This window comes from Aquarana catesbeiana, linkage group LG03 (genome assembly GCF_042186555.1).
Source record: "Aquarana catesbeiana isolate 2022-GZ linkage group LG03, ASM4218655v1, whole genome shotgun sequence".
Classification (NCBI taxonomy): domain Eukaryota; kingdom Metazoa; phylum Chordata; class Amphibia; order Anura; family Ranidae; genus Aquarana; species Aquarana catesbeiana.
In genome coordinates this window covers 558,727-582,956 of record NC_133326.1, presented here as the reverse complement: position 1 = coordinate 582,956, position 24,230 = coordinate 558,727, and the positions used below count along the sequence as shown (strand labels likewise).

The following is a 24,230-nucleotide window of genomic DNA, read 5'->3' as shown; positions in this document are numbered from 1 at the left end:
GGAGAGGAGTGTCATATCATTGGGGGGGGAGAGGAGAGGAGTGTCATATCATTGGGGGGGGGAGGAGAGGAGAGGAGTGTCATATCATTGGGGGGAGAGGAGTGTCATATCATTGGGGGGAGAGGAGAGGAGTGTCATATCATTGGGGGGAGAGGAGAGAGAGGAGTGTCATATCATTGAGAGGAGAGTCATATCATTGGGGGGAGAGGAGAGGAGTGTCATATCATTGGGGGGGAGAGAGGAGAGGAGTGTCATATCATTGGGGGGGAGAGGAGAGGAGTGTCATATCATTGGGGGGGGAGAGGAGAGGAGTGTCATATCATTGGGGGGGGGGAGAGGAGAGGAGTGTCATATCATTGGGGGGGGGGAGAGGAGAGGAGTGTCATATCATTGGGGGGGGGGGAGAGGAGAGGAGTGTCATATCATTGGGGGGGGGGAGAGGAGAGGAGTGTCATATCATTGGGGGGGCGAGGAGAGGAGAGGAGTGTCATATCATTGGGGGGAGAGGAGAGGAGAGTCATATCATTGGGGAGAGAGGAGAGAGTGTCATATCATTGGGGGGGAGAGAGGAGAGGAGAGTCATATCATTGGGGGGAGAGAGGAGAGGAGTGTCATATCATTGGGGGGGAGAGGAGAGGAGAGTCATATCATTGGGGGGGAGAGGAGAGGAGAGTCATATCATTGGGGGAGAGAGGAGAGGAGTGTCATATCATTGGGGGGAGAGGAGAGGAGTGTCATATCATTGGGGGGAGAGGAGAGGAGAGTCATATCATTGGGGGAGAGGAGAGGAGTGTCATATCATTGGGGGGAGAGGAGTGTCATATCATTGGGGGGAGAGGAGTGTCATATCATTGGGGGGAGAGGAGAGGAGTGTCATATCATTGGGGGGAGAGGAGAGGAGTGTCATATCATTGGGGGGAGAGGAGAGGAGTGTCATATCATTGGGGGGAGAGGAGAGGAGTGTCATATCATTGGGGGGAGAGGAGAGGAGTGTCATATCATTGGGGGGAGAGGAGAGGAGTGTCATATCATTGGGGGGAGAGGAGTGTCATATCATTGGGGGGAGGAGGAGAGGAGTGTCATATCATTGGGGGGAGAGGAGAGGAGTGTCATATCATTGGGGGGGAGAGGAGAGGAGTGTCATATCATTGGGGGGAGAGGAGTGTCATATCATTGGGGGGAGAGGAGAGGAGTGTCATATCATTGGGGGGGAGAGAGGAGAGGAGTGTCATATCATTGGGGGGGAGAGGAGGAGAGGAGTGTCATATCATTGGGGGGGAGAGAGGAGAGGAGTGTCATATCATTGGGGGGGAGAGAGGAGAGGAGTGTCATATCATTGGGGGGGAGAGAGGAGAGGAGTGTCATATCATTGGGGGGGAGAGAGGAGAGGAGTGTCATATCATTGGGGGGGAGAGAGGAGAGGAGTGTCATATCATTGGGGGGGAGAGAGGAGAGGAGTGTCATATCATTGGGGGGGAGAGAGGAGAGGAGTGTCATATCATTGGGGGGGAGAGAGGAGAGGAGTGTCATATCATTGGGGGGGAGAGAGGAGAGGAGTGTCATATCATTGGGGGGGAGAGAGGAGAGGAGTGTCATATCATTGGGGGGGAGAGAGGAGAGGAGTGTCATATCATTGGGGGGGAGAGAGGAGAGGAGTGTCATATCATTGGGGGGGAGAGAGGAGAGGAGTGTCATATCATTGGGGGGGAGAGAGGAGAGGAGTGTCATATCATTGGGGGGAGAGAGGAGAGGAGTGTCATATCATTGGGGGGGAGAGAGGAGAGGAGTGTCATATCATTGGGGGGAGAGAGGAGAGGAGTGTCATATCATTGGGGGGGAGAGAGGAGAGGAGTGTCATATCATTGGGGGGGAGAGAGGAGAGGAGTGTCATATCATTGGGGGGGAGAGAGGAGAGGAGTGTCATATCATGGGGGGGAGAGGAGTGTCATATCATTGGGGGGGAGGGGGAGAGGAGTGTCATATCATTGGGGGGAGAGAGGAGAGGAGTGTCATATCATTGGGGGGGAGAGAGGAGAGGAGTGTCATATCATTGGGGGGAGAGAGGAGAGGAGTGTCATATCATTGGGGGGGAGAGAGGAGAGGAGTGTCATATCATTGGGGGGAGAGGAGAGGAGTGTCATATCATTGGGGGGAGAGGAGAGGAGTGTCATATCATTGGGGGGAGAGGAGAGGAGTGTCATATCATTGGGGGGAGAGGAGAGGAGAGTCATATCATTGGGGGAGGAGTGGAGTGTCATGTCATTGGGGGGAGGGGAGAGGAGAGGAGTGTCATATCATTGGGGGAGAGGAGAGGAGTGTCATATCATTGGGGGGAGAGGAGAGGAGTGTCATATCATTGGGGGGAGAGGAGAGGAGTGTCATATCATTGGGGGGAGAGGAGAGGAGTGTCATATCATTGGGGGGAGAGGAGAGGAGTGTCATATCATTGGGGGGGAGAGGAGAGGAGTGTCATATCATTGGGGGGAGAGGAGAGGAGTGTCATATCATTGGGGGGAGAGAGGAGAGGAGTGTCATATCATTGGGGGGAGAGAGAGGAGTGTCATATCATTGGGGGGAGAGAGGAGAGGAGTGTCATATCATTGGGGGGAGAGAGGAGAGGAGTGTCATATCATTGGGGGGAGAGAGGAGAGGAGTGTCATATCATTGGGGGGAGAGAGGAGAGGAGTGTCATATCATTGGGGGGAGAGAGGAGAGGAGTGTCATATCATTGGGGGGAGAGAGGAGAGGAGTGTCATATCATTGGGGGGAGAGAGGAGAGGAGTGTCATATCATTGGGGGGAGAGAGGAGAGGAGTGTCATATCATTGGGGGGGAGAGAGGAGAGGAGTGTCATATCATTGGGGGGGAGAGAGGAGAGGAGTGTCATATCATGGGGGGAGAGAGAGTGTCATATCATTGGGGGGGAGGGGGAGAGGAGTGTCATATCATTGGGGGGGAGAGAGGAGAGGAGTGTCATATCATTGGGGGGGAGAGAGGAGAGGAGTGTCATATCATTGGGGGGGAGAGAGGAGAGGAGTGTCATATCATTGGGGGGGAGAGAGGAGAGGAGTGTCATATCATTGGGGGGAGAGGAGAGGAGTGTCATATCATTGGGGGGAGAGGAGAGGAGTGTCATATCATTGGGGGGGAGAGGAGAGGAGTGTCATATCATTGGGGGGAGAGGAGAGGAGAGTCATATCATTGGGGGAGGAGTGGAGTGTCATGTCATTGGGGGGAGGGGAGAGGAGAGGAGTGTCATATCATTGGGGGGAGAGGAGAGGAGTGTCATATCATTGGGGGGAGAGGAGAGGAGTGTCATATCATTGGGGGGAGAGGAGAGGAGTGTCATATCATTGGGGGGAGGGGAGAGGAGTGTCATATCATTGGGGGGAGAGAGGAGAGGAGTGTCATATCATTGGGGGGAGAGAGGAGAGGAGTGTCATATCATTGGGGGGGAGAGAGGAGAGGAGTGTCATATCATTTGGGGGAGAGAGGAGAGGAGTGTCATATCATTGGGGGGAGAGAGGAGAGGAGTGTCATATCATTGGGGGGAGAGAGGAGAGGAGTGTCATATCATTGGGGGGAGAGAGGAGAGGAGTGTCATATCATTGGGGGGGAGAGAGGAGAGGAGTGTCATATCATTGGGGGGAGAGAGGAGAGGAGTGTCATATCATTGGGGGGAGAGAGGAGAGGAGTGTCATATCATTGGGGGGAGAGAGGAGAGGAGTGTCATATCATTGGGGGGGAGAGAGGAGAGGAGTGTCATATCATTGGGGGGAGAGAGGAGAGGAGTGTCATATCATTGGGGGGAGAGAGGAGAGGAGTGTCATATCATTGGGGGGGAGAGAGGAGAGGAGTGTCATATCATTTGGGGAGAGAGGAGAGGAGTGTCATATCATTGGGGGGAGAGGAGTGTCATATCATTGGGGGGAGAGGAGAGGAGAGGAGTGTCATATCATTGGGGGGAGGGAGAGGAGAGGAGTGTCATATCATTGGGGGGAGAGAGGAGAGGAGTGTCATATCATTGGGGGGGAGAGAGGAGAGGAGTGTCATATCATGGGGGGAGAGGAGTGTCATATCATTGGGGGGGGAGGGGGGAGAGGAGTGTCATATCATTGGGGGGGAGAGAGGAGAGGAGTGTCATATCATTGGGGGGGAGAGAGGAGAGGAGTGTCATATCATGGGGGGAGAGGAGTGTCATATCATTGGGGGGGAGGGGGGAGAGGAGTGTCATATCATTGGGGGGAGAGAGGAGAGGAGTGTCATATCATTGGGGGGGAGAGAGGAGAGGAGTGTCATATCATTGGGGGGGAGAGAGGAGAGGAGTGTCATATCATTGGGGGGGAGAGAGGAGAGGAGTGTCATATCATTGGGGGGAGAGGAGAGGAGTGTCATATCATTGGGGGGAGAGGAGAGGAGTGTCATATCATTGGGGGGAGAGGAGAGGAGTGTCATATCATTGGGGGGAGAGGAGAGGAGTGTCATATCATTGGGGGGAGAGAGGAGAGGAGTGTCATATCATTGGGGGGAGAGAGGAGTGTCATATCATTGGGGGGAGAGAGGAGAGGAGTGTCATATCATTGGGGGGAGAGAGGAGAGGAGTGTCATATCATTGGGGGGAGAGAGGAGTGTCATATCATTGGGGGGAGAGAGGAGAGGAGTGTCATATCATTGGGGGGAGAGAGGAGAGGAGTGTCATATCATTGGGGGAGGAGTGGAGTGTCATGTCATTGGGGGAGGGGAGAGGAGAGGAGTGTCATATCATTGGGGGGAGAGGAGAGGAGTGTCATATCATTGGGGGGAGAGGAGAGGAGTGTCATATCATTGGGGGGAGAGGAGAGGAGTGTCATATCATTGGGGGGAGAGGAGAGGAGTGTCATATCATTGGGGGGAGAGGAGAGGAGTGTCATATCATTGGGGGGAGAGAGGAGAGGAGTGTCATATCATTGGGGGGAGAGAGGAGTGTCATATCATTGGGGGGAGAGAGGAGAGGAGTGTCATATCATTGGGGGGGAGAGAGGAGAGGAGTGTCATATCATTGGGGGGAGGAGAGGAGTGTCATATCATTGGGGGGAGAGAGGAGAGGAGTGTCATATCATTGGGGGGGAGAGAGGAGAGGAGTGTCATATCATTGGGGGGGAGAGAGGAGAGGAGTGTCATATCATTGGGGGGAGAGAGGAGAGGAGTGTCATATCATTGGGGGAGAGAGGAGAGGAGTGTCATATCATTTGGGGGGAGAGAGGAGAGGAGTGTCATATCATTTGGGGGAGAGGAGTGTCATATCATTGGGGGGAGAGGAGAGGAGAGGAGTTTCATATCATTGGGGGGAGAGGAGAGGAGAGGAGTGTCATATCATTGGGGGGAGAGGAGAGGAGAGGAGTGTCATATCATTGGGGGGAGAGGAGAGGAGTGTCATATCATTGGGGGGAGAGGAGAGGAGAGGAGTGTCATATCATTGGGGGGAGAGGAGAGGAGTGTCATATCATTGGGGGGAGAGGAGAGGAGAGGAGAGGAGTGTCATATCATTGGGGGGGAGAGAGGAGAGGAGAGGAGTGTCATATCATTGGGGGGGAGAGAGGAGAGGAGAGGAGTGTCATATCATTGGGGGGGAGAGAGGAGAGGAGAGGAGTGTCATATCATTGGGGGGGAGAGAGGAGAGGAGAGGAGTGTCATATCATTGGGGGGGAGAGAGGAGAGGAGTGTCATATCATTGGGGGGGAGGAGAGGAGAGGAGAGTCATATCATTGGGGGGGAGAGAGGAGAGGAGAGTCATATCATTGGGGGGGAGAGAGGAGAGGAGTGTCATATCATTGGGGGGGAGAGGAGAGGAGTGTCATATCATTGGGGGGAGAGGAGAGGAGTGTCATATCATTGAGAGGAGAGGAGTGTCATATCATTGGGGGGGAGAGGAGAGGAGTGTCATATCATTGGGGGGAGAGAGGAGAGGAGTGTCATATCATTGGGGGGAGAGGAGTGTCATATCATTGGGAGGAGAGGAGTGTCATATCATTGGGAGGAGAGGAGAGGAGTGTCATATCATTGGGAGGAGAGGAGTGTCATATCATTGGGGGAGAGAGGAGAGGAGTGTCATATCATTGGGAGGAGAGGAGTGTCATATCATTGAGAGGAGAGGAGTGTCATATCATTGGGAGGAGAGGAGAGGAGTGTCATATCATTGGGAGGAGAGGAGTGTCATATCATTGGGAGGAGAGGAGTGTCATATCATTGGGAGGAGAGGAGTGTCATATCATTGAGAGGAGAGGAGTGTCATATCATTGAGAGGAGAGGAGTGTCATATCATTGAGAGGAGAGGAGTGTCATATCATTGAGAGGAGAGGAGTGTCATATCATTGAGAGGAGAGGAGGTCATTGAGAGGAGTGTCATATCGTTGGGAGGAGAGGAGAGGAGTGTCATATCGTTGGGAGGAGAGGAGAGGAGTGTCATATCGTTGGGAGGAGAGGAGAGGAGTGTCATATCGTTGGGAGGAGAGGAGAGGAGTGTCATATCATTGGGAGAGAGGAGAGGAGTGTCATATCATTGGGAGGAGAGGAGAGGAGTGTCATATCATTGGGAGGAGAGGAGAGGAGTGTCATATCATTGGGAGGAGAGGAGAGGAGTGTCATATCATTGGGAGGAGAGGAGAGGAGTGTCATATCATTGGGAGGAGAGGAGAGGAGTGTCATATCATTGGGAGGAGAGGAGAGGAGTGTCATATCATTGGGAGGAGAGGAGAGGAGTGTCATATCATTGGGAGGAGAGGAGAGGAGTGTCATATCATTGGGAGGAGAGGAGAGGAGTGTCATATCATTGGGAGGAGAGGAGAGGAGTGTCATATCATTGGGAGGAGAGGAGAGGAGTGTCATATCATTGGGAGGAGAGGAGTGGAGTGTCATATCATTGGGAGGAGAGGAGAGGAGTGTCATATCATTGGGGGGAGAGGAGAGGAGTGTCATATCATTGGGAGGAGAGGAGAGGAGTGTCATATCATTGGAGGAGAGGAGAGGAGTGTCATATCATTGGGAGGAGAGGAGAGGAGTGTCATATCATTGGGAGGAGAGGAGAGGAGTGTCATATCATTGGGGAGGAGAGGAGAGGAGTGTCATATCATTGGGAGGAGAGGAGTGTCATATCATTGGGGGGAGAGGAGTGTCATATCATTGGGGGGAGAGGAGAGGAGTGTCATATCATTGGGGGGAGAGGAGTGTCATATCATTGGGGGAGAGGAGAGGAGAGGAGTGTCATATCATTGGGGGGAGAGGAGAGGAGTGTCATATCATTGGGGGGGAGAGAGGAGAGGAGTGTCATATCATTGGGGGAGGGGAGGGGAGAGGAGAGGAGTGTCATGTCATTGGAGGGAGAGGAGAGGAGTGTCATGTCATTGGAGGGAGAGGAGTGTCATATCATTGGGAGGAGAGGAGTGTCATATCATTGGGGGGAGAGGAGAGGAGTGTCATATCATTGGGGGGAGAGGAGAGGAGTGTCATATCATTGGGGGAGGGGAGGGGAGAGGAGAGGAGTGTCATGTCATTGGAGGGAGAGGAGAGGAGTGTCATGTCATTGGAGGGAGAGGAGTGTCATGTCATTGGAGGGAGAGGAGAGGAGTGTCATGTCATTGGAGGGAGAGGAGAGGAGTGTCATGTCATTGGAGGGAGAGGAGAGGAGTGTCATGTCATTGGAGGGAGAGGAGAGGAGTGTCATGTCATTGGAGGGAGAGGAGAGGAGTGTCATGTCATTGGGGGGAGAGGAGAGGAGTGTCATGTCATTGGAGGGAGGGGAGAGGAGTGTGTGACTGTCATAGGTATGGGGTGGGGGAGGGGTATAGGATTTATTTGTAGACTCCTCCTCAGAACTCTTTGTATTCCTCTCTTAGGTAGGTATTGGGGTGGGGGTTGGGTGAGGTAGGTAACTCTTGGAGTCTCTGGTCTTTCTCTCCAGTGGAAGGTGGCGGGGTAGGTAGGTGGGGCGGGGTAGTAGGTGGGGTAGGTAGGTGGGTAGAAGGTAGTAGGTGGGTAGAAGGTAGTAGGTGGGGCGGAGTAGTAGGTAGGTGGGGCGGGGTAGGTAGGTGGGGCGGAGTAGTAGGTAGGTGGGGCGGGGTAGGTAGGTGGGGCGGGGTAGGTAGGTGGGTAGAAGGTAGTAGGTGGGACGGGGTAGGTGGGGCGGAGTAGTAGGTAGGTGGGGCGGAGTAGTAGGTAGGTGGGGCGGGGTAGGTGGGTAGGTAGGTAGTAGGTGGGGCGGGGTAGTAGGTAGGTGGGGCGGGGTAGTAGGTAGGTGGGGCGGGGTAGTAGGTAGGTGGGGCGGGGTAGGTAGGTGGGGCGGGGTAGTAGGGTGGGGTAGTAGGTAGGTGGGGCGGGGTAGTAGGTGGGGTAGGTGGGGCGGGGTAGGTAGGTGGGGTGGGGTAGTAGGTAGGTGGGGCGGGGTAGGTAGGTGGGGCGGGGTAGTAGGTAGGTGGGGCGGGGTAGGTAGGTGGGGCGGGGTAGTAGGTAGGTGGGGCGGGGTAGTAGGGTGGGGTAGTAGGTAGGTGGGGCGGGGTAGTAGGTAGGTAGGTGGGTAGTAGGTGGGGCGGGGTAGTAGGTAGGTGGGGCGGGGTAGTAGGTAGGTGGGGCGGAGTAGTAGGTGGGGCGGGGTAGGTAGGTGGGGCGGGGTAGTAGGGCGGGGTAGTAGGTAGGTGGGGCGGGGTAGTAGGTAGGTAGGTGGGTAGTAGGTGGGGCGGGGTAGGTAGGTGGGGCGGGGTAGTAGGTAGGTGGGGCGGGGTAGTAGGTAGGTGGGGCGGAGTAGTAGGTGGGGCGGGGTAGGTAGGTGGGGCGGGGTAGTAGGGTGGGGTAGTAGGTAGGTGGGGCGGGGTAGTAGGTAGGTAGGTGGGTAGTAGGTAGGTGGGGCGGGGTAGGTAGGTGGGTAGTAGGTGGGGCGGGGTAGGTAGGTGGGGCGGGGTAGTAGGTAGGTGGGGCGGGGTAGTAGGTAGGTGGGGCGGAGTAGTAGGTGGGGCGGGGTAGGTAGGTGGGTAGGAGGTAAGTAGCTCTCTGCGTCACTCTGCTGGTCTTTGTCTCTCCAGTGGAAATCGATCATCGAAGACCTTCAAGCCGAAGAAGAACATTCCGGAAGGCTCTCACCAGTATGAACTCCTGAAACATGCGGAGGCCACTCTGGGCAGTGGGAACCTCAGACAGGCCGTCATGTTACCGGAGGGCGAGGATCTCAATGAATGGATCGCTGTCAACAGTGAGTCTCCCCCTTCCCCCCCTCATCTCCCCCCGGGGTGTCATCCCCCTCTCCCCCTCATCTCCCCCCGGGGTGTCTGCACAGATCTGTGGGGGGCGTGGTTACCTGTATGATGTGTATAGCACAGATCTGTGGGGGGCGTGGTTACCTGTATGATGTGTATAGCACAGATCTGTGGGGGGCGTGGTTACCTGTATGGTGTGTATAGCACAGATCTGTGGGGGGTGTGGTTACCTGTATGGTGTGTATAGCACAGATCTGTGGGGGGTGTGGTTACCTGTATGGTGTGTATAACACAGATCTGTGGGGGGTGTGGTTACCTGTATGGTGTGGTGTGTATAGCACAGATCTGTGGGGGGTGTGGTTACCTGTATGGTGTGTATAGCACAGATCTGTGGGGGGGCGTGGTTACCTGTATGGTGTGTATAGCACAGATCTGTGGGGGGCGTGGTTACCTGTATGGTGTGTATAGCACAGATCTGTGGGGGGTGTGGTTACCTGTATGGTGTGTGTATAGCACAGATCTGTGGGGGGCGTGGTTACCTGTATGGTGTGTGTATAGCACAGATCTGTGGGGGGCGTGGTTACCTGTATGGTGTGTGTATAGCACAGATCTGTGGGGGGTGTGGTTACCTGTATGATGTGTATAGCACAGATCTGTGGGGGGTGTGGTTACCTGTATGGTGTGTGTATAGCACAGATTTGTGGGGGGTGTGGTTACCTGTATGGTGTGTATAGCACAGATCTGTGGGGGGGCGTGGTTACCTGTATGGTGTGTGTGTATAGCACAGATCTGTGGGGGGGCGTGGTTACCTGTATGGTGTGTGTATAGCACAGATCTGTGGGGGGGCGTGGTTACCTGTATGATGTGTATAGCACAGATCTGTGGGGGGCGTGGTTACCTGTATGGTGTGTGTGTATAGCACAGATCTGTGGGGGGTGTGGTTACCTGTATGGTGTGTATAGCACAGATCTGTGGGGGGGGCGTGGTTACCTGTATGGTGTGTATAGCACAGATCTGTGGGGGGTGTGGTTACCTGTATGGTGTGTATAGCACAGATCTGTGGGGGGTGTGGTTACCTGTATGGTGTGTATAACACAGATCTGTGGGGGGTGTGGTTACCTGTAAGGTGTGTGTATAGCACAGATCTGTGGGGGGCGTGGTTACCTGTATGGTGTGTATAGCACAGATCTGTGGGGGGCGTGGTTACCTGTATGGTGTGTATAGCACAGATCTGTGGGGGGCGTGGTTACCTGTATGGTGTGTGTATAGCACAGATCTGTGGGGGGCGTGGTTACCTGTATGGTGTGTGTATAGCACAGATCTGTGGGGGGCGTGGTTACCTGTATGGTGTGTATAGCACAGATCTGTGGGGGCGTGGTTACCTGTATGGTGTGTATAGCACAGATCTGTGGGGGGGCGTGGTTACCTGTATGGTGTGTATAGCACAGATCTGTGGGGGGCGTGGTTACCTGTATGGTGTGTATAGCACAGATCTGTGGGGGCGTGGTTACCTGTATGGTGTGTATAGCACAGATCTGTGGGGGGGCGTGGTTACCTGTATGGTGTGTATAGCACAGATCTGTGGGGGGGCGTGGTTACCTGTATGGTGTGTATAGCACAGATCTGTGGGGGGCGTGGTTACCTGTATGGTGTGTATAGCACAGATCTGTTGGGGGCGTGGTTACCTGTATGGTGTGTATAGCACAGATCTGTTGGGGGCGTGGTTACCTGTATGGTGTGTATAGCACAGATCTGTTGGGGGCGTGGTTACCTGTATGGTGTGTATAGCACAGATCTGTTGGGGGCGTGGTTACCTGTATGGTGTGTATAGCACAGATCTGTTGGGGGCGTGGTTACCTGTATGGTGTGTATAGCACAGATCTGTTGGGGGCGTGGTTACCTGTATGGTGTGTATAGCACAGATCTGTTGGGGGCGTGGTAACCTGTATGGTGTGTATAGCACAGATCTGTGGGGGGCGTGGTTACCTGTATGGTGTGTGTATAGCACAGATCTGTTGGGGGCGTGGTTACCTGTATGGTGTGTATAGCACAGATCTGTTGGGGGCGTGGTAACCTGTATGGTGTGTATAGCACAGATCTGTGGGGGGTGTGGTTACCTGTATGGTGTGTGTATAGCACAGATCTGTTGGGGGCGTGGTTACCTGTATGGTGTGTATAGCACAGATCTGTTGGGGGCGTGGTTACCTGTATGGTGTGTATAGCACAGATCTGTTGGGGGCGTGGTTACCTGTATGGTGTGTATAGCACAGATCTGTGGGGGGTGTGGTTACCTGTATGGTGTGTGTATAGCACAGATCTGTGGGGGGTGTGGTTACCTGTATGGTGTGTATAGCACAGATCTGTTGGGGGCGTGGTAACCTGTATGGTGTGTATAGCACAGATCTGTGGGGGGCGTGGTTACCTGTATGGTGTGTGTATAGCACAGATCTGTGGGGGGTGTGGTTACCTTTATGGTGTGTATAGCACAGATCTGTGGGGGGGTGTGGTTACCTGTATGGTGTGTATAGCACAGATCTGTGGGGGGTGTGGTTACCTGTATGGTGTGTGTGTATAGCACAGATCTGTGGGGGGCGTGGTTACCTGTATGGTGTGTATAGCACAGATCTGTGGGGGGGTGTGGTTACCTGTATGGTGTGTATAGCACAGATCTGTGGGGGGCGTGGTTACCTGTATGGTGTGTATAGCACAGATCTGTGGGGGGCGTGGTTTCCTGTATGGTGTGTATAGCACAGATCTGTGGGGGGTGTGGTTACCTTTATGGTGTGTATAGCACAGATCTGTGGGGGGCGTGGTTACCTGTATGGTGTGTATAGCACAGATCTGTGGGGGGCGTGGTTACCTGTATGGTGTGTATAGCACAGATCTGTGGGGGGTGTGGTTACCTGTATGGTGTGTATAGCACAGATCTGTGGGGGGCGTGGTTACCTGTATGGTGTTTATAGCACAGATCTGTGGGGGGTGTGGTTACCTGTATGATGTGTATAGCACAGATCTGTGGGGGGCGTGGTTACCTGTATGGTGTGTATAGCACAGATCTGTTGGGGGCGTGGTTACCTGTATGGTGTGTATAGCACAGATCTGTGGGGGGCGTGGTTACCTGTATGGTGTGTATAGCACAGATCTGTGGGGGGTGTGGTTACCTGTATGGTGTGTGTGTATAGCACAGATCTGTGGGGGGCGTGGTTACCTGTATGGTGTGTGTGTATAGCACAGATCTGTGGGGGGCGTGGTTACCTGTATGGGGGGTGTGTATAGCACAGATCTGTGGGGGGCGTGGTTACCTGTATGGTGTGTATAGCACAGATCTGTGGGGGGGCGTGGTTACCTGTATGGGGGGTGTGTATAGCACAGATCTGTGGGGGGTGTGGTTACCTGTATGGTGTGTATAGCACAGATCTGTGGGGGGTGTGGTTACCTGTATGGTGTGTATAGCACAGATCTGTGGGGGGCGTGGTTACCTGTATGGTGTGTATAGCACAGATCTGTGGGGGGTGTGGTTACCTGTATGGTGTGTATAGCACAGATCTGTGGGGGGGCGTGGTTACCTGTATGGTGTGTATAGCACAGATCTGTGGGGGGGCGTGGTTACCTGTATGGTGTGTATAGCACAGATCTGTGGGGGGGCGTGGTTACCTGTATGGTGTGTATAGCACAGATCTGTGGGGGGGCGTGGTTACCTGTATGGTGTGTATAGCACAGATCTGTGGGGGGTGTGGTTACCTGTATGGGGGGTGTGTATAGCACAGATCTGTGGGGGGGCGTGGTTACCTGTATGGGGGGTGTGTATAGCACAGATCTGTGGGGGGGGCGTGGTTACCTGTATGGTGTGTATAGCACAGATCTGTGGGGGGGCGTGGTTACCTGTATGGTGTGTATAGCACAGATCTGTGGGGGGTGTGGTTTCCTGTATGGTGTGTATAGCACAGATCTGTGGGGGGTGTGGTTACCTTTATGGTGTGTATAGCACAGATCTGTGGGGGGCGTGGTTACCTGTATGGTGTGTATAGCACAGATCTGTGGGGGGCGTGGTTACCTGTATGGTGTGTATAGCACAGATCTGTGGGGGGCGTGGTTACCTGTATGGTGTGTGTATAGCACAGATCTGTGGGGGGTGTGGTTACCTGTATGGTGTGTATAGCACAGATCTGTGGGGGGCGTGGTTACCTGTATGGTGTGTATAGCACAGATCTGTGGGGGGTGTGGTTACCTGTATGGTGTGTGTATAGCACAGATCTGTGGGGGGCGTGGTTACCTGTATGGTGTGTATAGCACAGATCTGTGGGGGGGCGTGGTTACCTGTATGGTGTGTGTATAGCACAGATCTGTGGGGGGTGTGGTTACCTGTATGGTGTGTATAGCACAGATCTGTGGGGGGTGTGGTTACCTGTATGGTGTGTATAGCACAGATCTGTGGGGGGCGTGGTTACCTGTATGGGGGGTGTATAGCACAGATCTGTGGGGGGCGTGGTTACCTGTATGGTGTGTATAGCACAGATCTGTGGGGGGTGTGGTTACCTGTATGGTGTGTGTATAGCACACATCTGTGGGGGGTGTGGTTACCTGTATGGTGTTTATAGCACAGATCTGTGGGGGGCGTGGTTACCTGTATGGTGTGTATAGCACAGATCTGTGGAGGGTGTGGTTACCTGTATGATGTGTATAGCACAGATCTGTGGGGGGCGTGGTTACCTGTATGGTGTGTGTATAGCACAGATCTGTGGGGGGGCGTGGTTACCTGTATGGTGTGTATAGCACAGATCTGTGGGGGGGCGTGGTTACCTGTATGGTGTGTATAGCACAGATCTGTGGGGGGTGTGGTTACCTGTATGGGGGGTGTGTATAGCACAGATCTGTGGGGGGGCGTGGTTACCTGTATGGGGGGTGTGTATAGCACAGATCTGTGGGGGGTGTGGTTACCTGTATGGTGTGTGTGTATAGCACAGATCTGTGGGGGGTGTGGTTACCTGTATGGTGTGTGTGTATAGCACAGATCTGTGGGGGGTGTGGTTACCTGTATGGGGGGTGTATAGCACAGATCTGTGGGGGGTGTGGTTACCTGTATGGTGTGTGTGTATAGCACAGATCTGTGGGGGGTGTGGTTACCTGTATGGGGGGTGTATAGCACAGATCTGTGGGGGGTGTGGTTACCTGTATGGTGTGTATAGCACAGATCTGTTGGGGGCGTGGTTACCTGTATGGTGTGTATAGCACAGATCTGTGGGGGGGGCGTGGTTACCTGTATGGTGTGTGTGTATAGCACAGATCTGTGGGGGGTGTGGTTACCTGTATGGTGTGTATAGCACAGATCTGTGGGGGGTGTGGTTACCTGTATGGGGGGTGTGTATAGCACAGATCTGTGGGGGGTGTGGTTACCTGTATGGGGGGTGTGTATAGCACAGATCTGTGGGGGGTGTGGTTACCTGTATGGGGGGTGTGTATAGCACAGATCTGTGGGGGGTGTGGTTACCTGTATGGTGTGTATAGCACAGATCTGTGGGGGGCGTGGTTACCTGTATGGGGGGTGTATAGCACAGATCTGTGGGGGTGTGGTTACCAGTATGGTGTGTGTATAGCACAGATCTGTGGGGGGTGTGGTTACCTGTATGGTGTGTGTATAGCACAGATCTGTGGGGGGCGTGGTTACCTGTATGGTGTGTATAGCACAGATCTGTGGGGGGGTGTGGTTACCTGTATGGTGTGTATAGCACAGATCTGTGGGGGGTGTGGTTACCAGTATGGTGTGTATAGCACAGATCTGTGGGGGGGTGTGGTTACCAGTATGGTGTGTGTATAGCACAGATCTGTGGGGGGGTGTGGTTACCAGTATGGTGTGTATAGCACAGATCTGTGGGGGGCGTGGTTACCTGTATGGTGTGTGTATAGCACAGATCTGTGGGGGGCGTGGTTACCTGTATGGTGTGTATAGCACAGATCTGTGGGGGGGTGTGGTTACCTGTATGGTGTGTATAGCACAGATCTGTGGGGGGTGTGGTTACCTGTATGGGGGGTGTATAGCACAGATCTGTGGGGGTGTGGTTACCAGTATGGTGTGTGTATAGCACAGATCTGTGGGGGGTGTGGTTACCTGTATGGTGTGTGTATAGCACAGATCTGTGGGGGGCGTGGTTACCTGTATGGTGTGTATAGCACAGATCTGTGGGGGGGTGTGGTTACCTGTATGGTGTGTATAGCACAGATCTGTGGGGGGTGTGGTTACCAGTATGGTGTGTATAGCACAGATCTGTGGGGGGGTGTGGTTACCAGTATGGTGTGTATAGCACAGATCTGTGGGGGGGTGTGGTTACCAGTATGGTGTGTATAGCACAGATCTGTGGGGGGCGTGGTTACCTGTATGGTGTGTGTATAGCACAGATCTGTGGGGGGCGTGGTTACCTGTATGGTGTGTATAGCACAGATCTGTGGGGGGCGTGGTTACCTGTATGATGTGTATAGCACAGATCTGTGGGGGGTGTGGTTACCTGTATGGTGTGTATAGCACAGATCTGTGGGGGGTGTGGTTACCAGTATGGTGTGTATAGCACAGATCTGTGGGGGGCGTGGTTACCTGTATGGTGTGTGTATAGCACAGATCTGTGGGGGGTGTGGTTACCAGTATGGTGTGTATAGCACAGATCTGTGGGGGGTGTGGTTACCTGTATGGTGTGTGTATAGCACAGATCTGTGGGGGGTGTGGTTACCTGTATGATGTGTATAGCACAGATCTGTGGGGGGTGTGGTTACCTGTATGGTGTGTATAGCACAGATCTGTGGGGGGCGTGGTTACCTGTATGGTGTGTATAGCACAGATTTGTGGGGGGGCGTGGTTACCTGTATGGTGTGTGTATAGCACAGATTTGTGGGGGGGCGTGGTTACCTGTATGGTGTGTATAGCACAGATTTGTGGGGGGGCGTGGTTACCTGTATGGTGTGTGTATAGCACAGATTTGTGGGGGGGCGTGGTTACCTGTATGGTGTGTGTATAGCACAGATCTGTGGGGGGGCGTGGTTACCTGTATGGTGTGTATAGCACAGATCTGTGGGGGGTGTGGTTACCTGTATGGGGGGTGTATAGCACAGATCTGTGGGGGGTGTGGTTACCTGTATGGTGTGTATAGCACAGATCTGTGGGGGGTGTGGTTACCTGTATGGTGTGTATAGCACAGATCTGTGGGGGGCGTGGTTACCTGTATGGGGGGTGTATAGCACAGATCTGTGGGGGGTGTGGTTACCAGTATGGTGTGTATAGCACAGATCTGTGGGGGGTGTGGTTACCAGTATGGTGTGTGTATAGCACAGATCTGTGGGGGGTGTGGTTACCTGTATGGTGTGTGTATAGCACAGATCTGTGGGGGGTGTGGTTACCTGTATGGTGTGTGTATAGCACAGATCTGTGGGGGGCGTGGTTACCTGTATGGTGTGTATAGCACAGATCTGTGGGGGGGTGTGGTTACCAGTATGGTGTGTATAGCACAGATCTGTGGGGGGCGTGGTTACCTGTATGATGTGTATAGCACAGATCTGTGGGGGGTGTGGTTACCAGTATGGTGTGTATAGCACAGATCTGTGGGGGTGTGGTTACCTGTATGATGTGTATAGCACAGATCTGTGGGGGGTGTGGTTACCTGTATGGTGTGTATAGCACAGATCTGTGGGGGGTGTGGTTACCTGTATGGTGTGTATAGCACAGATCTGTGGGGGGGGCGTGGTTACCTGTATGGTGTGTGTATAGCACAGATCTGTGGGGGGCGTGGTTACCTGTATGGTGTGTATAGCACAGATTTGTGGGGGGGCGTGGTTACCTGTATGGTGTGTGTATAGCACAGATCTGTGGGGGGCGTGGTTACCTGTATGGTGTGGTGTGTATAGCACAGATCTGTGGGGGGGCGTGGTTACCTGTATGGTGTGTGTATAGCACAGATTTGTGGGGGGGCGTGGTTACCTGTATGGTGTGTATAGCACAGATTTGTGGGGGGGCGTGGTTACCTGTATGGTGTGTATAGCACAGATTTGTGGGGGGGCGTGGTTACCTGTATGGTGTGTATAGCACAGATCTGTGGGGGGGCGTGGTTACCTGTATGGTGTGTATAGCACAGATTTGTGGGGGGGCGTGGTTACCTGTATGGTGTGTATAGCACAGATCTGTGGGGGGGCGTGGTTACCTGTATGGTGTGTGTATAGCACAGATTTGTGGGGGGGCGTGGTTACCTGTATGGTGTGTGTATAGCACAGATTTGTGGGGGGGCGTGGTTACCTGTATGGGGGGGGTGTGTATAGCACGGAGCTGTGGGGGGCGTGGTTACCTGTATGGGGGTGTGTGTATAGCACGGAGCTGTGGGGAGCGTGGTTACCTGTATGGGGGTGTGTGTATAGCACGGAGCTGTGGGGAGCGTGGTTACCTGTATGGGGGTGTGTGTATAGCACGGAGCTGTGGGGAGCGTGGTTACCTGTATGGGGGGTGTACAGGTGTCCCAGTCACGTCAGGTGGGGGGTGCAGTGGATGCACAGCTGCTGCTCCTGATTTGGCAGCCATACGTGTCCTGAAGCACTGCCTGTGTTCGAGGGTCTGCACCCTCATTCCTGTCAGATTGGGCACAGCGGCGGTGTCCGTGCAACAACTGCATCCCACCTGACATGACTGGGACCCCCTGCACAGGGATGGACACCTGTATGCACACACTATGGTATAGCTAAGGATTCCATCTTAGAGGTGCCATACAGCATGAGGAGCTTCCTGAGGCTGTGTGCAGGCAGCCATGTTACTCTATGGGGTTGTACAAACCCAGCCACAGGTAATAGGACAGGTGCCTCATGGCAGAGGATGGGTTGTCTCTGGTCCCGGGGCCTCGTGGCAGAGGATGGGTTGCCTCTGCCACGAGGCCCCGGGACCAGAGGCAACCCATCCTCTGCCACGAGGCCCCGGGACCAGAGGATGGGTTGCGTCTGGTCCCGGGGCCTCGTGGCAGAGGATGGGTTGTCTCTGGTCCCGGGGCCTCGTGGCAGAGGATGGGTTGCCTCTGCCACGAGGCCCCGGGACCAGAGGCAACCCATCCTCTGCCACGAGGCCCCGGGACCAGAGGATGGGTTGCGTCTGGTCCCGGGGCCTCGTGGCAGAGGATGGGTTGCGTCTGGTCCCGGGGCCTCGTGGCAGAGGATGGGTTGCGTCTGGTCCCGGGGCCTCGTGGCAGAGGATGGGTTGCGTCTGGTCCCGGGGCCTCGTGGCAGAGGATGGGTTGCGTCTGGTCCCGGGGCCTCGTGGCAGAGGATGGGTTGCGTCTGGTCCCGGGGCCTCGTGGCAGAGGATGGGTTGCCTCTGGTCCCGGGGCCTCGTGGCAGAGGATGGGTTGCCTCTGGTCCCGGGGCCTCGTGGCAGAGGATGGGTTGCCTCTGGTCCCGGGGCCTCGTGGCAGAGGATGGGTTGCCTCTGGTCCCGGGGCCTCGTGGCAGAGGATGGGTTGCCTCTGGTCCCGGGGCCTCGTGGCAGAGGATGGGTTGCCTCTGGTCCCGGGGCCTCGTGGCAGAGGATGGGTTGCCTCTGGTCCCGGGGCCTCGTGGCAGAGGATGGGTTGCCTCTGGTCCCGGGGCCTCGTGGCAGAGGATGGGTTGCCTCTGGTCCCGGGGCCTCGTGGCAGAGGATGGGTTGCCTCTGGTCCCGGGGCCTCGTGGCAGAGGATGGGTTGCCTCTGGTCCCGGGGCCTCGTGGCAGAGGATGGGTTGCCTCTGGTCCCGGGGCCTCGTGGCAGAGGATGGGTTGCCTCTGGTCCCGGGGCCTCGTGGCAGAGGATGGGTTGCCTCTGGTCCCGGGGCCTCGTGGCAGAGGATGGGTTGCCTCTGGTCCCGGGGCCTCGTGGCAGAGGATGGGTTGCCTCTGGTCCCGGGGCCTCGTGGCAGAGGATGGGTTGCCTCTGGTCCCGGGGCCTCGTGGCAGAGGATGGGTTGCCTCTGGTCCCGGGGCCTCGTGGCAGAGGATGGGTTGCCTCTGGTCCCGGGGCCTCGTGGCAGAGGATGGGTTATCTTTTTTTACACACTCCAGTTTTAGTAAATCAAAGCTGTTTGTATGAGTAAAGTGATCTATAGAACTAACCTCATGTTTGCCCTTCATCTTCTGTTTTTCAGCCGTAGATTTCTTCAACCAGATAAACATGTTATATGGAACAATTACTGAGTTCTGCACAGAGACCAGCTGTTCGGTGATGTCAGCGGGGCCCAGGTATGTACTCGTACACGTATGAGGCTGGATAGAAAGTGGAAGGTTAAGCCCCTGTTCACACCTGTCAAATCACATGAAAGTCACCAACGGAACGTCTCACACACCCGCTTGAGTGCTTCCATCATATACCGCTTTCTCCAGTCTGAATATAGATATTATAGCCGCATATTACAACCAAGAACTAGGCAGGACTGTTTATTTGAACAAAATACAGGCTTTTATACACTTGAGAATGAGGCTCTTCTCATGATCATATTACCCTAACAATACAAACTGTAACCAGAAACTAATTAACATGAGCTAATTAACTAGTCATTTAACCAGCTTGGGTGTGACTCCGAGGTCTGACTCAGACTTGTCCTCTTCTAGCTCGGAAGACACAATACACATGATCAGAAGTATAAACACAGAACTCCTTCACACAATAGCAGACCTACTTACAATAAATACATTATGGACGGGACCCAGACAGGTGACTTGCTGATGACATCTGCTAGGAGTCCTACACTGACAGACCTTCATGGCCTTTTTAATAATGTCCTTTAGCATTACATAACATCTTCCTAAATTCTTGTAGCTCCCTCAAATGCCAGGGCCCATAGTTGGTAGGTAAGAGGCCAGCATTCAGTCCCCTCCAAAAGCCTCTGTCCGGGGTGAGTCTGTCACATTCCTTCCCCATCAAAAGTCGACTAACAAGGTCCCAGACCCCCACCTGGTCTGGACATGCGTTAGTCAGGCAGAGTGAACTTGCATAGTCAGTCCGCATGATCTCCTTTCTTGGCTGCAAGGAAAAGTTGTCGTAAAGTAAATGTGGGGCAGAGGTCATTGACTCTGTCCAGCTGCCAGCGCTTCAGCTGGGGGGTTGTAACATTCCGGGGCTCGGTCTGCTGGGGAGAGGGGCTGATCGTCTCAGGTGCCTGGAGCTGTGGAGGCACTGTAGGGGTTAGGCAGAGGCCAGCAGCGCTCTGCCCTGTTGCCAGCCCTTCTGCTGGAGACCGCAGGCCCATCCAAGCCGATATCAGCTCAAACTGCAGTTGTGAGGTGCCAATTGCATTCTCTCCCTAGAGCTCCTGCGGAGTGGATTTTTGTGTGCAGAGGTCAGTAGCATTCTGCCCTGTTGGCGCTTCAGCTCTCACATCATCCGCTCTGGCTGACTGTTGAGGAGGGAGGACGACAACCTCCTCTCCCTGGATCCTGATCTTCTCGGGAGTGACTGCCAACTCCTCCCCCTGGGCCTCCAGAACGGGTGTGGGGCAGAGGTCTTGGACCCTCTGTCCAGTTGCCAGTGCTTCAGCTAGAGAAGTTTCTGGTAACTCCACAGATGCTGCTGGCAGGAAATCCCATGTCCCTGTTGTGGGAGAAAGGCCGACTGCCTCTTCTCTCGGGAAGCCTGAAGCTGCTGTTGGTGCTGGGCAGAGCTCAGTGATGTCTGGCCCTGATGCCAGCTCTTCTCCTGGAGGCTCACCAGGTTGTTGTTCCTCAGCAGAAAAGTTGATTAAATCACTAGTCCGGAACTGCAGAAAATCCAGGACATGGGTTGGTGCACTTGGGCCCAGTGCCAACACCTTGGCAGGTGATTCGTAATCCATAACCTCCTCTGATGAAAAGTCAATAAAATCCATACATTTCATGATCTATGGCTGGGGAATGAGGATGGCTTCCTCTTCTCCCGAGCTTTGGAACTGCAAATGGGAAGATGAGCCGGCTGCCCCGTCTCCCTCCCGCCGGCCTTTACCCGGCTGCCCCGTCTCCCTCCCGCCGGCCTTTACCCGGCTGCCCCGTCTCCCTCCCGCCGGCCTTTACCCGGCTGCCCCGTCTCCCTCCCGCCGGCCTTTACCCGGCTGCCCCGTCTCCCTCCCGCCGGCCTTTACCCGGCTGCCCCGTCTCCCTCCCGCCGGCCTTTACCCGGCTGCCCCGTCTCCCTCCCGCCGGCCTTTACCCGGCTGCCCCGTCTCCCTCCCGCCGGCCTTTACCCGGCTGCCCCGTCTCCCTCCCGCCGGCCTTTACCCGGCTGCCCCGTCTCCCTCCCGCCGGCCTTTACCCGGCTGCCCCGTCTCCCTCCCGCCGGCCTTTACCCGGCTGCCCCGTCTCCCTCCCGCCGGCCTTTACCCGGCTGCCCCGTCTCCCTCCCGCCGGCCTTTACCCGGCTGCCCCGTCTCCCTCCCGCCGGCCTTTACCCGGCTGCCCCGTCTCCCTCCCGCCGGCCTTTACCCGGCTGCCCCGTCTCCCTCCCGCCGGCCTTTACCCGGCTGCCCCGTCTCCCTCCCGCCGGCCTTTACCCGGCTGCCCCGTCTCCCTCCCCGCCGGCCTTTACCCGGCTGCCCCGTCTCCCTCCCGCCGGCCTTTACCCCGGCTGCCCCGTCTCCCTCCCGCCGGCCTTTACCCGGCTGCCCCGTCTCCCTCCCGCCGGCCTTTACCCGGCTGCCCCGTCTCCCTCCCGCCGGCCTTTACCCGGCTGCCCCGTCTCCCTCCCGCCGGCCTTTACCCGGCTGCCCCGTCTCCCTCCCGCCGCCTTTACCCGGCTGCCCCGTCTCCCTCCCGCCGGCCTTTACCCGGCTGCCCCGTCTCCCTCCCGCCGGCCTTTACCCGGCTGCCCCGTCTCCCTCCCGCCGGCCTTTACCCGGGCTGCCCCGTCTCCCTCCCGCCGGCCTTTACCCGGCTGCCCCGTCTCCCTCCCGCCGGCCTTTACCCGGCTGCCCCGTCTCCCCTCCCGCCGGCCTTTACCCGGCTGCCCCGTCTCCCTCCCGCCGGCCTTTACCCGGCTGCCCCGTCTCCCTCCCGCCGGCCTTTACCCGGCTGCCCCGTCTCCCTCCCGCCGGCCTTTACCCCGGCTGCCCCGTCTCCCTCCCGCCGGCCTTTACCCGGCTGCCCCGTCTCCCTCCCGCCGGCCTTTACCCGGCTGCCCCGTCTCCCTCCCGCCGGCCTTTACCCGGCTGCCCCGTCTCCCTCCCGCCGGCCTTTAATGTAATAAACACTGATTGGGGTGTTTTTTTGACATTTAGCAGAATACATATTTTCCTAAATTCATGAAGAAATAGATTTTTTTTTTTTTTTTTTGTTTTTTTTGTTTTTTTTAATAACGGAGTAGAAAATGTATTTTTATTTTTTCTTCACATTTTTGGTCTTTTATTTCTATTTATATCCCAGAGGTGATCGAATATCACTAAAAGAAATCTGTTTTTATTATACTATTTGTGGGAAAAAAATGATATAAATGTCCTCCGGGTACCGTGTCACATGACTGTCACATGACCGGCGCAATTTCCAGATAAAGTAGCGCAGTGCTGAATAGCAGGAAATGCCCGAGTCATGAAGGGGGGGGTAAAACCTTCCGGAGGTCAAGGGGTTAAATGGGTCTTTTTATGTGAATGAGATCCTCATAGAGGAGCACATCGAATGTTTCCCGATCACGTCTCCCCTCCCCCGCACAGAATGGTATATCCTGGCCTTCTCCTCCAATCACGTCCCTCTCCTCCTCCTCCAGGTATGAATATCATTGGGCGGACGGCACCAACATAAAGAAACCCATCAAGTGTTCGGCTCCGAAGTACATCGATTATCTGATGACCTGGGTCCAGGATCAGCTGGATGATGAGACGCTCTTCCCCTCCAAGATCGGTAAGAAGAACGTCCCGTTCTGTGTGTCGCTCTTCATCGGGGGACGGCGCCCGGGGGACGGCGCCCGCTGTTCTTCTATCTGTAACTTTATTTATAAATGTGGGGACAGGCCGCATTGTCCATGCCGAGGAGATGTGCTTTGACCCCTCCCCCTTTCTGAGACCTACAACTCTCCAATCAGAAGGGACCATGAGCTTTCCTGATTACAGCCGGGGGTGTCAGACCTCTGCAGAGAGACCCCTGCTTCCACACAGAGCACCAAGGTCTTCTCTAAAGCATGCTGGCGGGGGACAGTCTCTTCTGCTCAGGCTGTGGCTGCCTTCTAAAGACAACCTGTCCACGCCCCCCCTATGGACTCCGCTCTCCCCCCCCACGCCCCCCCCCCCCATGGACTCCGCTCTCTCCACCCCCCATGGACTCCGCTCTCTCCACCCCCCATGGACTCCGCTCTCTCCACCCCCCATGGACTCCGCTCTCTCCACCCCCCATGGACTCCGCTCTCTCCACCCCCCATGGACTCCGCTCTGCTCCACCCCCCATGGACTCCGCTCTCCCCCCCCTATGGACTCCGCTCCCCCCCCCTATGGACTCCGCTCCCCCCCCCCTATGGACTCCGCTCCCCCCCCCCCCTATGGACTCCGCTCTCCCCCCCCCCTATGGACTCCGCTCTCCCCCCCCTATGGACTCCGCTCTCCCCCCCCTATGGACTCCGCTCTCCCCCCCCTATGACTCCGCTCTCCCCCCCTATGGACTCCGCTCTCCCCCCCCCTATGGACTCCGCTCTCCCCCCCCTATGGACTCCGCTCTCCCCCCCCCTATGGACTCCGCTCTCCCCCCCCCCCCTATGGACTCCGCTCTCCCCCCCCACGCTCCTCCCCCCCCCTATGGACTCCGCTCTCTCCCCCCCCTCCCTATGGACTCCGCTCTCCCCCCCCTCCCTATGGACTCCGCTCTCCCCCCCTCCTATGGACTCGCTCTCTCTCCCCCCCTCCCTATGGACTCCGCTCTCTCCCCCTCCCTTTGGACTCCGCTCTCTCCCCCCCCCCTCCCTATGGACTCTGCCTCTCTCTCCCCCCCCCCCCTCCCCTCCCTATGGACTCTGCTCTCTCCCCCCCCCCCCTCCCCTCCCTATGGACTCTGCTCTCTCCCCCCCCCCCCCTCCCT

General features: G+C 55.7%; 1 protein-coding gene across 1 annotated transcript in view; it reads left to right on the top strand.

The window, feature by feature from the left end:
• Positions 1-9,049: 9,049 nt before the first annotated feature.
• MOB1A (MOB kinase activator 1A) overlaps positions 9,050-24,230 on the top strand; it is a gene marked incomplete at its 5' end in the record, with an annotated part of 28,657 nt that continues 13,476 nt past the window's right edge. The window contains 3 exon segments of the mRNA XM_073618220.1: positions 9,050-9,216; positions 19,355-19,448; positions 22,933-23,065. Coding sequence (XP_073474321.1) covers positions 9,050-9,216; positions 19,355-19,448; positions 22,933-23,065 — 394 coding nt within the window.